This window comes from Chiloscyllium punctatum, chromosome 14 (genome assembly GCF_047496795.1).
Source record: "Chiloscyllium punctatum isolate Juve2018m chromosome 14, sChiPun1.3, whole genome shotgun sequence".
Classification (NCBI taxonomy): domain Eukaryota; kingdom Metazoa; phylum Chordata; class Chondrichthyes; order Orectolobiformes; family Hemiscylliidae; genus Chiloscyllium; species Chiloscyllium punctatum.
In genome coordinates, this window is record NC_092752.1 from 8821949 (window position 1) to 8838330 (window position 16382).

Genomic DNA, 16382 nt, shown 5'->3' on the forward strand with positions numbered 1-16382 from the left:
TTACTTATATTAAGGTGTACTTTATTGCCCAGGTGCAGTGGTGCCGAGTGTGTGGCTAACGTGGAAGAATACCCTTATTGTCATGAAGTTCACAAAGCCTGGCATTTTAGTTGTTTTAAGAAAATGTAATAAATTCTGGAGATCATCATTGGTAAAACCTAAGTGAAATCCAGGGATTATGTTGCCCCTAACTGTGAAAGCTTGCCCTTGATGTTCGTCATTTTCATTTCCTGGCTTCATAATTCCCAGTTTCTGGCTCAATTTTCAGCTCACGCAGTGCTGCAATGATACTTTGTTGCAGTTCTCTGTCATTATTCCTGAAGAGATTGCTAATACAGTAATAGGCACTTCATTGTGTTTAGCCATTATGGCCTCAAAACCTTGGGGCAAGTAATAAGTGTTAATGTTGTTCACAAATGACTATATTCGTCCCCATTTCATATTGATAGGGTCTTGAACTTAAAACACATTTATAACAGATTGTGGTCTTAAAAAAGAACATGCTTACAATTTAAATGTGACTCTAAGCAACAAGACATCCTACAATGCACCCATGCAAAGATATATAGAGTCACAGAGATATACAGCATGGAAACAGACCCTTCAGTTCAATTCATCCCTGCCGACCAGATATCCCAACCTAATCTAGTCCCATTTGCCAGCACTTGGTCCAAATCCCTCCAAACCCTTCCTATTCATATATCCATCCAGATGCCTTTTAAATGTTGTAATTGTACCAGCCTCCACCACTTCCTCTGGCAGCTCATTCCATACATGCACTATCCTCTGTATGAAAAGGTTGCCCGTTAGGTCCCTTTTAAATCTTTCCCCTCTCACCTTAAACCCAGGCTCTTTAGTTTTGGACTCTCTCACTCCGGGGAAAAGACCTTGACTATTCACCTATTCATGCCCCTCATGATTTTATAAACCTCCATAAGTCACCCCTCAGCCTCCAATGCTTCAGAGAAAACAGCCCCAGTCTATTCAGCCTCTCCCTATAGCTCAAGCCCTCCAACCCTGGCAACATCTTTGTAACTATTTTCTGAACACTTGTAAGTTTCACAACATCCTTCCTTCAACAGGGAGACCAGAACTGAACACAATTCCAACAGTGGCCGAACCAATGTCCTGAACGCTGCAACATGACCTCCCAACTCATATACTCAATACACTCAATAAAGGAAAGTATACCAAACTCCTTCTTCACTATCCTATCTACCTGCAACCTCACTTTCAAGGAGTTATGAACATGCACTTCACAGTCTCTTTGTTCAGCAACACTCCCCAGGAGCTGACCATTACGTGTACATATAGATAGCTATGCTCCTTAAAATTTTGAGGAACCTTACATTGAATTGGAGTTTTGCTGGGAAATAATGATGTGTAGACAATGTTATTTATGTGCAAATTCAAACGATTCAGAGGGTGTGATTTGTAAATATCTGGAATTCACTTGTTGATTTGAATTGCTTCACCAATTGTCTCTTCAAAATATTGTCTCATTCCGCACCTTTTTTTTGGTAAGAGCCACTGGATTTACACATTAATGGCCCAAAGAATTAATTGTAAAAAGACAAGTTATCAGCTCACGGTAAACCAAGTGGATGAAAAACATTCCGGTGACACCATGTTAAGTTTTTTTGGAGAAGCCTGGATAATATTTATCTTCCAGGTAACATTACTGATGATCAATAATTATCTGGCCATGACCTTATTTTTTTCCCTTGAGGGAGCTTTCTGCACACAAATTGGCTGCTGTGTTTCCAAGATAGAGACATAAGTAAGAGCAGATGTGTGTGATGCAATTCTTCAGTTGTTGAATAAGATCACGAGCTCAGCATCATCTTCCTGCTTGATCCCCTGATTCCATCAGTGTACCGACATCTATAGCCCTGACTCTTTGGTCTACTCAATGATTGATCATTCATATTACAACAGTGATTATACTTGAAACTTTTAGAAAGTTGAAGGCATGGACTGTACCTCTTCAGAACTGAAATGTCAAAAGAGCAGTCTCAGAGTGAACTGGAAAATTGAAAATATGTAACATTTGGCTGTGAAGTGGATACCTGAGGTGGCTGCTGTTTTGACAACCATTCAAATTTAATCAAACAGTTTAAATTATGCCCCAGGATACTAAAACCCAACCAAGTCTGAATTTATTGTTTTGCCAACATTGAACCAATGAGACAATCCAATGTTGGAGATATAAAAAAGGTGCCATTTTGAAAATCAGGCAGAACAACTGGATTCAACCCAGACCTAAGAAATGAGGAAACGCTCTCTGTCAAAGGTACCTTTTCATATAGAGTCATGAAACATATTTGCAGTAAAAAGATGGAAGATGACCCAGGGAGATCTTTAGACTGAAGAAGACAGACACTGAAGACAACAGCCACTGTATGGTTTTGAAATTAAGTTGATGTAATTTTAATGAGTGCGTTGTTGGAACAGCATATTACTATCGAGTTGGAGGCAGATAATAAGCAGTTAAGAGAAAGTGGGGCTTAGAGTTGTGAATAGTTGTTGGTTAATGTTCACTTTTAGAGTTAATGAATAAATTGATATTATTTTCTTTAAATAATGGAATTTCAGAGTTCTCTGTCACTCATATTTGAACAGATTACATGGTGAGGTGAGTTTTTCTGGGTGTTTGGTTTAATTAACAGGAGGGTTCACAAGCATGTGAAAAAAAAAACAAATTTGATCATATGTAAAGCACCTTGGGATTTCCTTAGAGCATGCAAGAAGCTTTATATATTGGAAAGAATTGATGGTAAAGAGCTGTGCCTGAAATGTGTGAAAAATGAATGGCAACTTACCTTACCAGAAGGAGCATCCAACAGTTCTTTTAAGGTTCATTGGTTTGATTGCTAAGAGTGTGAAGATTGAGGTGGTAGGCAATATCGAATGCACATGGACGACTGTTACCCAGCAATGAGCATGCTTGTAAAAAGTATTTATTTTTGCTGAAAATCAACAACTGTTTTCTAGGACCCCTAACTTAACATGGAAGAAACAACCTAGGAGAAAGTGAGGGCTGCAGTTGCTGGAGATCAGAGTCGAGAGTGTGTTGCTGGAAAAGCACAGCAGGTCAGACAGCATCTGAGGAGGAGCAGAATCAATGTTTCGGGCATAAGTCCTGAATGTCGATTCTTGTGCTCCTCGGATGCTGCCTGACCTGCTGTGCTTTTCCAGCAGAAACAACCTAATACCAGTTTTTGACAGCTGAGTGGAGATCAAAATAAAAGACCACTCATCAACTCAACAGCAATACCACTGGCTGCACAAACCAAGCACAGGCTGCTGAATTGGTATAACCTAAAATGGGGGCAATGTATATTGACGTCTACCCCTACCATATCAAGTGAAGTATCATTGTTGAAAGTGCTTGTCTTGGATGTCATTTGAATACTCAAAATTAGTTTTTTCAACTTCCTTTCACTTGCATTTTATTGCGCTCATGGCAAGGTGAAAGCCACCATTCACCAGAGAGGGAATCGAATATCCATTATATGTCCTGCCTGATGTTACAGTTAGGATTAGGGTGCACCCGCACCTAAATGCTGACCCTCATTCTATCCTTGATCCTAATCCTCACTCTAGTTCTAACCCTAATAGGTCAATCTGTACGAACCTATTTTACAAAGTACATCCCATTCAAACACCCCTGGAACCAAAGTAAAACAAAAAAACTCCAGTTGCTGGGAATTTGAAACAAAAATACAAATTGCTGGAGAAACTCAGCAGGTCCAGTAGCATCGATGGAGAGAAAGCAGAGTTAACATTTCAGGTCCTGTGACCTCGCATGAGAATTGATGGTAGCTTGGAAAATGTGATAGTTATGCTGATGACAGAGGATTGGGGTGGGAGGGAGTGAGAGAAAAGGAGTAAGGGGATACAGAGATGGAACCCAGAGAGAGAGAGAATAACATTCAGGGAGACCAATTTAACCTGGGGCAGTGTTTGTAGAGGAATAAGACGGTATTAATTTGTGGGTCTGTAGATTGTGAAGGAGCAAAAATGGCTTTTAATAGAGTGATATGTAATTCTTGTCAGAGTTTAAAGAGAGTTTAAGGGTTACTGCGGATTATATCTGCCATAAATGCTGTTGGCTGCGAATCTTATCAGATCGAGTGGATCGGTTGGAGAGACAGTTAGAAGTGATGAAGAATTTGCAACAGCTACAGTATGTGATGGATGGTAGTTATAGGAAGGGGGAAAGTCTCAGATACAGTCACATAGATGGGTTAACTCCAGGAAGGGTAAGAGAGGTCGGCAGCTAGTCCAGGAGTCTTTTGGGGATATACCCATTTCAAACAGGTACGCTGTTTTGGAAAATGTAGGGGGTGATGGATTCTCAGGGGAACGTAGCATGAACAGCCAAGTTTCTGGTACTAAGACTGGCTCAAATGCAACGAGGGGTAGGTTGGGTTCCAAGGAATCAATTAGGTTAGGGGATTCTCTAGTCCGAGGTACAGACAGATGTTTCTGTGGCCAGCAGCGATAAAGCAGAATGGTGTGTTGTTTCCCTGGTGCCAGGATCAAGGGTGCCTCAGAAAGGGTGCAAAATGTTCTCACGGGGGAGAGGGGCCAGCAAAAGGCAATTGTCCACATTGGAACCAATGACTTAGGAAAGGAAAAGGTTCAGATTCTGAAGGGAGATTACAGAGAGTTAGGCAGAAATTTAAAAGGAGATCCTCAAGAGTAGTAATATCTGGACTACTCCCGATGCTACGAGCTAGTGAGGGCAGGAATAGGAAGATAGAGCAGATTAATGCATGGCTGAGGAGCTGGTGTATGGGGGAAGGATTCACATTTTTGGATCACTGGAATCTCTTTTGAGGTAGAAGTGACCTGTACAAGAAGGACAAATTTCACCTAAATTGGAAGGGGAATAATATACTGGTAGGGAGATTTGCTGGAGCTGTTCGGGATGATTTAAACTAGTAAGGTGGGGACAGGGACAAGGTAGGACTAATAAATTAAACTGCATTTAATTCAATGCAAGGGGCCTAACAGTAAGGAAGATGAACTCAGGGCATGGTTAGGAATATGGAACTGAGATATCATAGCAATTACAGAAACATGGCTCAGGGATGGGCAGGACTGGCAACTTAATGTTCTAGGATACAAATACTACAGGAAGGATAGAAAGGGAGGCAAGAGAGGAGGGGTGTGAGTGACATTTTTGATAAGGGATAGCATTACAGCTGTGCTGAGGGAGGATATTCCCAGAAATACATCCAGGGAAGTTATTTGGGTGGAACTGAGAAATAAGAAAGGGATGATAACCTTATTGGGATTGTATTATAGACCCCCGAATAGTCAGAGCGAAATTGAGAAACAAACTTGTAAGGAGATCTCAGCTATCTGTAAGAATAATAGGGTGGTTATGGTGGGGGATTTTAATTTTCCAAACATAGACTGGGACTACCATAATGTTAAGGGTTTAGATGGAGAGGAATTTGTTAAGTGTGTAGCAGACAATTTTCTGATTCAGTATGTGGATGTACCTACTAGAGAAGGTTCAAACCTTGGCCTACTCTTGGGAAATAAAGCAGAGCAGGTGACTGAAGTGTCAGTGGAGGAGCACTTTGGGGCCAGTGACCATAATTCTATTAGATTTAAAATAATGATGGAAAAGGATAGACCAGATTTAAAAGTTGAAGTCCTAAATTGGAGAAAGGCCAATTTTGACGGTATTAGGCAAGAACTTTCAAAAACTGATTGGGGACAGATGTTCGCAGGTAAAGGGACGGCTTGAAAATGGGAAGCCTTCAGAAATGAGATAACGAGAATCCAGAGAAAGTATATTCCTGTCAGGGTGAAAGGGAAGGCTGGTAGGTATAGGGAATGCTGGATGACTAAAGAAATTGAGGGTTTGGTTAAGAAAAAGAAGGAAGCATTATGTAAGGTACAGACAGGATAGATCGAGTGAATCCTTAGAAGAGTATAAAGGAAGTAGGAGTATATTTCAGAGGGAAATCAGGAGGGCAAAAAGGGAACATGAGACAGCTTTGGCAAATAGAATTAAGGAGAATCCAAAGAATGTTTACAAATATATTAAGGACAAAAGGGTAACTAGGGAGAGAATAGGGCCCCTCAAAGATCAGCAAGGCGGCCTTTGTGTATTGCCACAGAAAATGGGGGAGATACTAAATGAGAATTTTGCACCAGTATTTACTGTGCAAATATACTGTATTTACTGTGATATAGACTGTAGGGAAATAAATGGTGCCATCTTGCAAAATGTCCATATTACATAGGAGAAAGTGCTGGATGTCTTGAAACGCATAAAGGAGGATAAATCCCCAGGACCTGATCAGAATTCTGTGGGAAGCCAGGGAAGGGATTGCTGGGCCTCTCGCTGAGATATTTGTATCATTGATAGTCACAGGTGAGGTGCCTGAAGACTGGAGGTTGGCTAACGTGGTGCGAATGTTTAAGAAGGATGGTAAGGACAAGCCAGGGAACTATAGACCAGTGAGCCTGACATCGGTGGTGGGCAAGTTGTTGGAGAGAATCCTGAGGGACAGTATGTATATGTATTTGGAAAGGCAAGTACTGATTAGAGATAATCAACATGGCTTTGAGCATGAGAAATCTTGTCTCACAAAGTTGACTGAGTTTTTTGAAGAAGTAATAAAGAGGATTGATGAGGGCAGAGTGGTAGATGCACATTCTGAAATCTCCTTAGCTTGTTCTGGGAATTAATATTGAGACCAGTACTGTGATATACATAAAAATCATTTATTTTTTAAGTCTGGGTTTTATTTGTATGCCTGTATATATATCTGTAGCAATGGTGATTTATTTTACAGCAGTTTGTAAGAGGTTCTTTACCTGAGAATTTTTACAATTTACCAAAGTAAACTATTATGTTATAACGTTTATTAGAAATTTCTGGATTTCAGCTTTCTTTTAAGCTGAGTGTAAACATACATAATTTCGAGAGGGAGGCTTTCTTTTTCATTTTACTTTGTTTTGGGATAGTTTGTGAAGTCACAAGCAATGCGCTTGAGAAGGGGTGAAAATAGTAAGACTAGACTAGAGTAAGGTGTTAGTGATAGTTCCAAAACAGAAGGTTTGCAATAAAACCTGACAAGGTTACTTGAAGCAGAGTATGTTTAAGCTCAGGAAAAATCAATCACATTTCCAGTCTAAAGTTAAAAATCACACAACACTAGGTGATAGTCCAACAGGTTTAATTGGAAGCACTAGCTTTCGGAGCGACGCTCCTTCATCAGGTAGGTGTCCTCCACAATCACCTGATGAAGGAGCGGTGCTCCAAAAGCTAGTGCTTCCAATTAAACCTGTTGGACTATAACCTGGTGTTGAGTGATTTTTAACTTTGTACACCCCAGTCCAACATCAGCATCTCCAAATCATTTCCAGTCTAGGAATAAAGTCATATATACCAAAAACCTCTCGAGTTGTTTAAGAAAAAAGTGTTCCTTCTGGTGTAAGCACGGTTCAAGTGATGTTTTTGGTTCTGACACAAGGGTGTTTTTGGACATTATAACAAAGTGTTTTGATTATAATACAACTATACTTTATTGCATTTAAAAATCTTTGAGCTGGTAAGTAAATAGTTTGGTTTATTCTATTTTATCTTCATTTCTTTTGTCTAATAAAGTTCTGATGAATTGTTGAAACAAAATCTGCAACATTGTTTATGTCTCAGTAGAGAGAACTTGTAAAGGAGTGTTTTGGGATTAATGTGATTTTACATCCTTGTGTGTTTAAAAGTCTTTGTATCTGTGTTACAAATAAATAAGTTGGTTTTGCTTATTTTATCTTCATTTCTTCTAAATAAGCTTTTGCTTTATTGTTGAAACAAATTCTGCAACATTGATGTTTACGTTTCAGTGAGACAACTTGTAAAGGAGTGTTTTGGGATTAATGGGATTTTCTATCCTTGATCTATCTCATAAATAAATAAGTTGGCTTTGCTTATTGTATCTTCATTTATTTTAGTAAATAACATTTCTTTTATTGTTATGACAAAAGCTGAAACATAATGTGCTGATGTTTCAGTGAGATCCCACTGAAATCCAAAACAAAACAAAATATAATCTATCAACCAAGTTTCAGTGTGGGATCAGACTTGTCCAATAATAACTGAGTTATGTTCATAAAAACATAAAAACAGAGAGGAGTAGGTGTAGGCCATTCAGACCCTCAAACCTGTTCTGTGGTATGATTCAAAATGATCATGGCTGATCACTGACCTCAATATCCTAATCCCACCCTCCCAATATATCTCTTGATCCCTTTAGTCACAAGAGCTATCAAGCCACAAGACTTCCTTCTTGACGAAACATAATATTTTGGACTCAATATTTCTATGGTAGTGAATTCCATGAACTCACCATTTTCTGGGTGAAGACATTTATCCTCAACCCAGTCCTAAAAGACTTAACCCTTATCTTTGAACTATGACCCCTGGATTCAGGTCTCCCACACCCCCCACCTCCCCTACCATTGCGAATATCCTTCCTGAATCATAGACTGGGACTGCCATAATGTTAAGGGTTTAGATGGAGAGGAATTTGTTAAGTGTGTAGCAGACAATTTTCTGATTCAGTATGTGGATGTACCTATTAGAGAAGGTTCAAAACTTGGCCTACTCTTGGGAAATAAGGCAGGGCAGATGACTGATGTGTGTGTGTGGGGAGCACTTTGGGGCCAGCGACCATAATTCTATTAGATTTAAAATAATGATGGAAAAGGATAGACCACATTTAAAAGTTGGAGTTCTAAATTGGAGAAAGGCCAATTTTGATGGTATTAGGCAAGAACTTTCGAAAGCTGATTGGGGGCAGATGTTTGCAGGTAAAGGGACGGCTTGAAAATGGAAGCCTTCAGAAATGAGATAAGGAGAATCCGGAAAAAGTATCTTCCTGTTAGGGTGAAAGGGAAGGCTGGTAACTATAGGGTATGCTGGATGACTAAAGAAATTGAGCATTTAGTTAAGAAAAAGAGGGAAGCATATGTAAGGTATAAACAGGATAGACAGAATGAATCCTTAGAAGAGTATAAAGGAAGTAGGAGTATACTTAAGAGGGAAATCAGGAGGGCAAAACAGGGACATGAGATAGCTTTGGCAAATAGAATTAAGGAGAATCCAAAAGGTTTTTACAAATATATTAAGGACAAAAGGGTAATTAGGGAGAGAATAGGGCCCCTCAAAGATCAGCAAGGCAGCCTTTGTGGGGAGCCACAGAAAATGGGGGGATACTAAATGAGTATTTTGTATCAGTATTTACTGTGGAAAAGGATATGGAAGATATAGACTGGAGGGAAATAGATGGTGACACATTGCAAAATGTCCAGATTAAAGAGGAGAAAGTGCTGGATGTCTTGAAATGCATAAAGGAGGATAAATCCCCAGGACCTGATCAGGTGTACCCTAGAACTCTGTGGGAAGCTACAGAAGTGATTGCTGGGCCTTTTGCTGAGATATTTGTATCATTGATAGTCACAGGTGAGGTGCTGCAAGACTGGAGGTTGGCTAATGTGGTGCCACTGTTTAAGGAGGGTGGTAAGGACAAGCCAGGGAACTATAGACCAATGAGCCTGATGTCAGTGGTGGGCAAGTTGTTGGAGGGAATCATGAGGGACAGGATGTGCATGTATTTGGAAAGGCAAGTACTGATTAAGGATAGTTAACATGGCTTTTTGTGTGGGAAATCATGTCTCAGAAACTTGATTGAGTTTTTTGAAGAAGTAAAAAAGAGGATTGATGAGGGCAGAGCAGTGGATGTGATCTATATGGACTTCAGTAAGGCGTTTGACAAGGCTCCCCATGGGAGACTGATTAGCAAGGTTAGATCTCATGGAATACAGGGAGAACTAGCCATTTGGAAACAGAACTGGCTCAAAGGTAGAAGGTAGAGGGAGGTGGTGGAGGGTTGTTTTTCAGACTGGAGGCCTGTGACCAGTGGAGTGCCACAAGGATCAGTGCTGGGTCCACTATTTTTTGTCATTTACATAAATGATTTGGATGTGAGCATAAGAGGTACAGTTAGTAAGTTTGCAGATGACACCAAAATTGGAGGTGTCGTGGACAGCAAAGAGGGTTACCTCAGATTACAACAGGATCTGGACCAGATGGGCCAATGGGCTGAGAAGTGGCAGATGGAGTTTAATTCAGATAACTGCGAGGTGCTGCATTTTAGGAAAACAAATCTTAGCAGGACTTATACAATTAATGGTAAGGTCCTAGGGAGTGTTGCTGGACAAAGAGACCTTGGAGTGCAGGTTCATAGCTCCTTGAAAGTAGAGTCACAGGTAGATAGGATAGTGAAGAAGGCATTTGGTATGCTTTCCTTTATTGGTCAGAGTACTGAGTACAAGAGTAAGGAGGTCATGTTGCAGCTGTACAGGACATTGGTTAGGCCACTGTTGGAATATTGCATGCAATTCTGGTCTCCTTCCTATCGGAAAGATGTTTTGAAACTTGAAAGGGTTCAGAAAAGATTTACAAGGGTGTTGCCAAAGTTGGAGGGTTTGAGCTATGGGGAAAGGCTGAACAAGCTGGGGCTGTTTTCCCTAGAGCGTCGGAGGCTGAGGAGTGACCTTATAGAGGGTTACAAAATTATGAAGGGCATGGAAAATGGGCAAATGGGCAAAGTCTTTTTTTTCTGGGGTCGAGGAGTCCAGAACTAGAGGGCATAGGTTTAGGGTGAGAGGGAAAAGATATAAAAGAGATCTACGGTCAACCTTTACACACATAGGGTGGTACGGGTATGGAATGAGCTGCCAGAGGAAGTGGTGGACGCTGGTACAATTGCAACATTTAAGAGGCATTTGGATGGGTATATAAATAGGAAGGGTTTGGAGGGATATGGGCCGGGTGCTGGCAGGTGGGACTAGATTGGGTTGGGATATCTGGTCGGCATGGACGGGTTGGACCGAAGGTTCTGTTTCCATGTTGTACATCTCTATGACTCTATTTAACATGTCTCGTCCTGTTAGAATTTTATAGGTTTCTCCCTAACTGCCTTCTGCTTAACGTCATGAGACATTTCAGAGGGCAGTTAGTTACCCACATTGCTGTGGGTCTGGAGTCATGTGTCAACCAGACCAGGTAAGGATAGCAGATTTCTGACCCTAAATGGAAACAAATCAGTTTTTCTTTGCAATCCACACGTTTTTTTTTAAATTCAAATTCCAGATTTTAATATTTGAATTTAAACTCAACCAGCCAGCAGGGTGGGATTTGAACACTGGGCCTCAAAGTGTTGACCTGTGGGTCTAGATCAGTGACATTAAAGCTGTTCCCTTCAGTTTGCATGTGTTGAACAGCAGCTGGTGCCCATTCTAACATATATGGTGGGAGATTGTCCAAAACAAAAAGCCCAAGAAAACACTTGCTCAAACAGCTCGCTAACTTTTACTCTTGAGTGATCATTGCCTCTGGAACTTGAGCACACAAGGTTTAATGGATTTAAGATTTTTGCACACTGCATCACAGTATCCAAATGAACAACAGCCCTGTCAAAACAGCTCAGAGACCCGGATAATCCAGGAAATAATCTATCACTTTAACTGTGTTGTCACAATCTTCAGCACCAAAAACTAAACTGGAAAGTTTGAAATGAATTCAATGATAATGGGTCATAAAGGTTAATAAGAGCAGCACAGACTGCACCTGGCAGGACTGCACTTTCATTTAGTAACATCTCAAGGTAACCAGAAAGTGCAGCCACGTTATTGTTTAAAGAAGCACAACATAATTGGCTGGAGGAAGGTTTTAAATTGGATTTTCTTTTTTAAAAAAAACCCCCGCATTTAAACCACATCTTTCTGGACCCCAGGTCATCTCTGTGTCCTGTAAAGTTAATGGTGTACTTTCAAAGTCTAGTCACCATTGCAATGTCAGAAACACAGAAGCAAGTCTTGTACACAGCAAGATCTCACTTACAGCTCTGTGGCAGTGCCATACAGTGCTTTAATGATGCTGTTTCTAACTTCGTTACGAGGTCAAGCTAATGGGACTGACTGCCTCCTGTTATACTAATTGCAGAGTGAGGTAAGGAAATGCATTTGGAAAAGCACAACAGATTTGCCAATTAGCACTACATTTCCATTTTCCCCACTCACTCATCAAACTGCTGGTAATTTATTTTGAAATTGACAATCAAGCTCACTGCTACAATCTTTAAAGGTTATGTCAGGGTGAGAGTTATTTTAGTCTGGCCCAGGTTTACACCATGACTGAGGGCTGACATGCCATGGCAGAAGAGATTGCTAATTCTAAGTCCCAGCACAGTGAGGGATATCAGTAGAATTAATGGCAGTTGTCTATTCCAAGATTTCAAGACTGAGGGGCACATTTTTAAGGTGAGAGGAGAGAATTTTAAAAAGACATGAGGGACAAACCTTTTACACAGAGGTTAGTTCGCTTATGGAATGAACTTCCAGAAGAGGTGGTGGATGTGGGCACAATTACAATGTTGAAAATAAATTTGGACAAGTACATGAGTAAGAAAGGTTTGGAGGGATATGGACCAGGAGCAGGCCAATGGGACTAGTTTAGGTTGGGATTATGTTGGGCAGGGACTGATTGTTCTGAAGGGTCTGTTTCTGTGCTGTACGACTCTATGAGTCTTGTCCCATTTTTGCGCGGGTGAGAACGGGGTTGGGTGAGTGGGGGCTGTGTTTCACGCATGTTTGCTTTATAGAGATAGATGGCCTTTAAATCATCAGCTAGCCCCAGTAAAGTGTTAGTCCTGGGAAGAGCAGGCCTGAGGATTTGTTTGGATAAACAGCGTGCTCCACTGGAGAGTTAAGGTTCCACATCGGAATATTACAGTGAGTAACACACCTCCTGACTCTCCAAAGTCTGCCTACCATCTACAAGGTTGGTGTGGATGGGGCATGGGGCATCTGTGGGGGTGAGGGGCTCTGAGACACTGATGGTAGAGAGTCGTAAGGATCTTTTTAAAAAATATATTAAATGTCAACAGAGTGCTGGTACACTGGATCAGGATTTCCACCTTTGCACGTGGTAGCTGTTTTCTCTTTTCCAATACTGCCCAAAAATCTTTGAAGGAACCATGCCACCACAGAACAAAAATCCAGCCTCCTGGGTCACTTTCTCCTGCTCAGATGTACAGAGCCTGCAATGATGCCAAATCTTCATTCACGGGACCCAGGAGTGAGCATCAAGGCTTTTGTGTCCGATGGAGTGATACCACACATGGGAATCCTGACTGTGGAGACTCAACGGCTACACGCTTCATTATCCTAATAGAAACAATTGTGGATGCTGGAAATCTGAAACAAGAACAGGAAGTGCTGGAGAAGGTCCGGCAGCACCTGTGGGGAAGAAACCTGAAGAAGGGTCACTGGACTGAGACATTTGCTCACTTTCTCTCCCCACAGATTCTCCTCCAGCACTTTCTGTTTTTGTTTCAAACTTTGTTTGCCATTCGCTCGTAGAGAGATAGGAAAATTGGAGCAGGAGTAGGTCAGTCGCCTCTTGGAGTCTGCTCTGGTTGATCATTCAGTTCAATACCCGGGTCCTGCCTTCTCCCCACATTCTTTGATCCCTTTGGCCCCATCTAACTCCTTCTTAAAAGGAGGACATTTTCACAGGTCATTAACTTACACTGACTGCAAGTTTGGCATTTCCTGGATTTAAAAGAATAAGTGTTGTATTCTGCTCCCTCCTAATCACTCTAATCTCCTCTGATTTTCCAATGCTCTGAGATCTCTAAGCCTCTTGGATTTTAAGCCATTCTTTCAGCCGTGCTTCCCGCTGTCTGCTCCAGAGAACTGGGATTCCCTTTTTAAATATCTCAATGCCTCGGCCTCCCTGATCTTCCCATCAACTCATTCACAAAAACATCCATCTTTGACCAAACTTTGACCATGCATTTTCATATCTCCTTGGAGTACAACCTCTGTTTGAACATGCTTTTGAGAAATACATTCGGATATTTTGCTACATTCAAGTTCGATAAGATGCTAAATAAATACAACAAAGGCAAAATACCACGGGTGCTGGAAATCTGAAAGAAGCAGAGAGAATGATGGAGAAACTCGGCAGCTCTGGCAGTATCTTGGAGAGAGAAACAGAGTTAATGTTTCGAGTCTGGTCAAACTTCATAAGAAAAGTCAAACCTGACTTGAAGTGTTAATGCTCTCCTGTCTCCGCTGTGGCCGTTGGGTCCACTGAGTCTCTCCAGCTTTTTCAAAATGAATACAATTTGTTGTTGCTGTTGAATCTGACCAAGATTCCTCAAAGTTAAGCCAAAATTCTGAACAAGAGATGAAATCACAAATGTATGCATTTTTCGATACAAAATTAAAATGAAACAATTCTCAAAGGTGCAGCATCCACTCGTAGTCTGTCACTTACTTTCCGAATCCCTCTTCCTAAGTCTTCTCCATAGTTCGTACCAAGAATTTCAAACTGCACATTCGGATTTCCACCGTGCTCTTTAAATTTCAGGAACCCAGTCATCCCATTTACTTCACCCTGAGGAAAAGGTCAAGATTTTTATATTGATTCATCATTTCCTTGTATTACAAACTGGCAACATTAAACCCTGCACTACTGATACATTGCAACTTGGAATGGAATAAAAAGGGAAAGTTGCAATAATCTTCTGGAACCATAGGGTCGCGCTCTCATTACAGAGAGATGACACGGGGGAGGTTTAATCTGATGGTCACCACGCCTCAGGTGAGGGGAGAGGTTGAGAAGGAGAACCCTTCATGGTCACCTCAGCAGAAAGTAAATCCAAGCTGTCTGTGCCATCCTGTATCCCAAAGCAAATGCAATTGGGGCATTTAAGGAGCTTATGGATAAGCATATGAATAAGCAAGGAACGGAGTGATATGGATCATGGTCATGCAGAAGGAATTAATTTAACTTGACATCATGTTCAGCACACCATCATGGGCTGAAGGGCCTGTTCCTGTGCTGTACTGCTCTATGTTTTATGTCCTAAACCAGTCATCCAGCCAACCGAGCTATTCGACACTGACACATGATGCAATTTCTATTCAATAACAATATGGAACAAAGAGGTGGTGACTACATAACCACTATTGTCTGCTGTCTTTGCCTGACCTGGCCTATACAGGAGTCCAGACCCACAGCAATGTGGTTGACTCTTGTCTGCTCTCTGAACAATTAGAGATGGGCAATAAATGCTGGCCCAGCCAGCAATACGCACATCTTGTAAATAAATCGAAATTAAACTCTTTGTACTGAATGTCACAAAATGACAACGATAAGCTTTGTTTGTGCAGCATCTGACAATACCTTCTTGATCGTCTCTAACATGGAGTGTCCACCTTGCCAAGGCTTGGAGTTCTTCCTGATGCATGTCAAGCTGGCCATACTGTGCCATTTCCGATCCTCCAACTTCTTGTGAAAGGCATTTGCCAGAAGGACCACAGTGTCGTAGATGTAGAGGTTGGTAATCTGCGCATGTTCCAAGCCTCAATATTAACATTTTGCAAATCAAAGCAACAAAAACCACATGATCTAGTCAAACAACTGCAAAAGGACAATGATCTCAGGCAATCAGTACCAGTGCAGGGGAGTTCAAAGATAATTCATGTCATGTGTCAAATTGCAATTTGTCACACTCGATGCTATTGAAAACAATGACAAACAATAAAATGAAAAGATGCTAAATCATACAAAGCAAAGAATCCAGATATTTGGATAAATTCAGCACAAATTGCTGGATAACTCACAGGTAACACACTTACAAATGGATTATATTGGGTCATGATATAGGAATCCATTTGAACCCAACTCAAGGCTGGCTCTTAAAAACCATAGAATTACTGATCATTTTCAACAGGGTCAGTAATGCACCCATTAGACTACACCCATTTCTTGTTCCAAACTCTGGTCTAATTAGACTACTGAGGTCTTTAGCATCCTTTTGAATGACATAGAAACATTGACATTATGAGAGTCCTGCTTCCTTGCTGATATAAAACTGTTTCAATTTTCCATTACTCGTGGAAACAAAGTTAAAAATCACACAACACCAGGTTATAGTCCAACTCCTGATGAAGGAGCAGTGCTCCGAAAGCTCGTGCTTCCAAATAAACCTGTTGGACTATAACCTGGTGTTGTGTGATTTTTAACTTTGTCCACCCCAGTCCAACACCGGCACCTCCAAATCCTGACTAATGGAAACAATGCAGACCAGATGTTGAATTATTTGACCATTTCATCAAGCTGGCTTGGATTATTATTGCTGTCCTTATGATGCCAATTTAAAGCAAGAAAAAGTGGATTACTTGTCAATCCTACTACTGAGACATTTGCAGTACTAGTCACTTTTAAAGAATAAGTATTGTGGGATAGAACATGTGAATAATTTGAGACAGAATGGTTA

The 16382-nt window shown here is 40.9% G+C and overlaps 1 protein-coding gene across 2 annotated transcripts in view; it reads right to left on the reverse strand.

The window, feature by feature from the left end:
* The window catches only part of grid2 (glutamate receptor, ionotropic, delta 2), a 978162-nt gene that overhangs the window by 250259 nt on the left and 711521 nt on the right, over nt 1–16382 (reverse strand). For both annotated transcript variants that reach the window (XM_072583858.1, XM_072583857.1), the window contains 2 exons: nt 15287–15448; nt 14375–14494 (listed from right to left, as the gene is read on the reverse strand). In XM_072583858.1, the coding sequence (XP_072439959.1) occupies nt 14375–14494; nt 15287–15448 (282 nt within the window). The remainder of the gene's footprint in view (nt 1–14374; nt 14495–15286; nt 15449–16382) is intronic.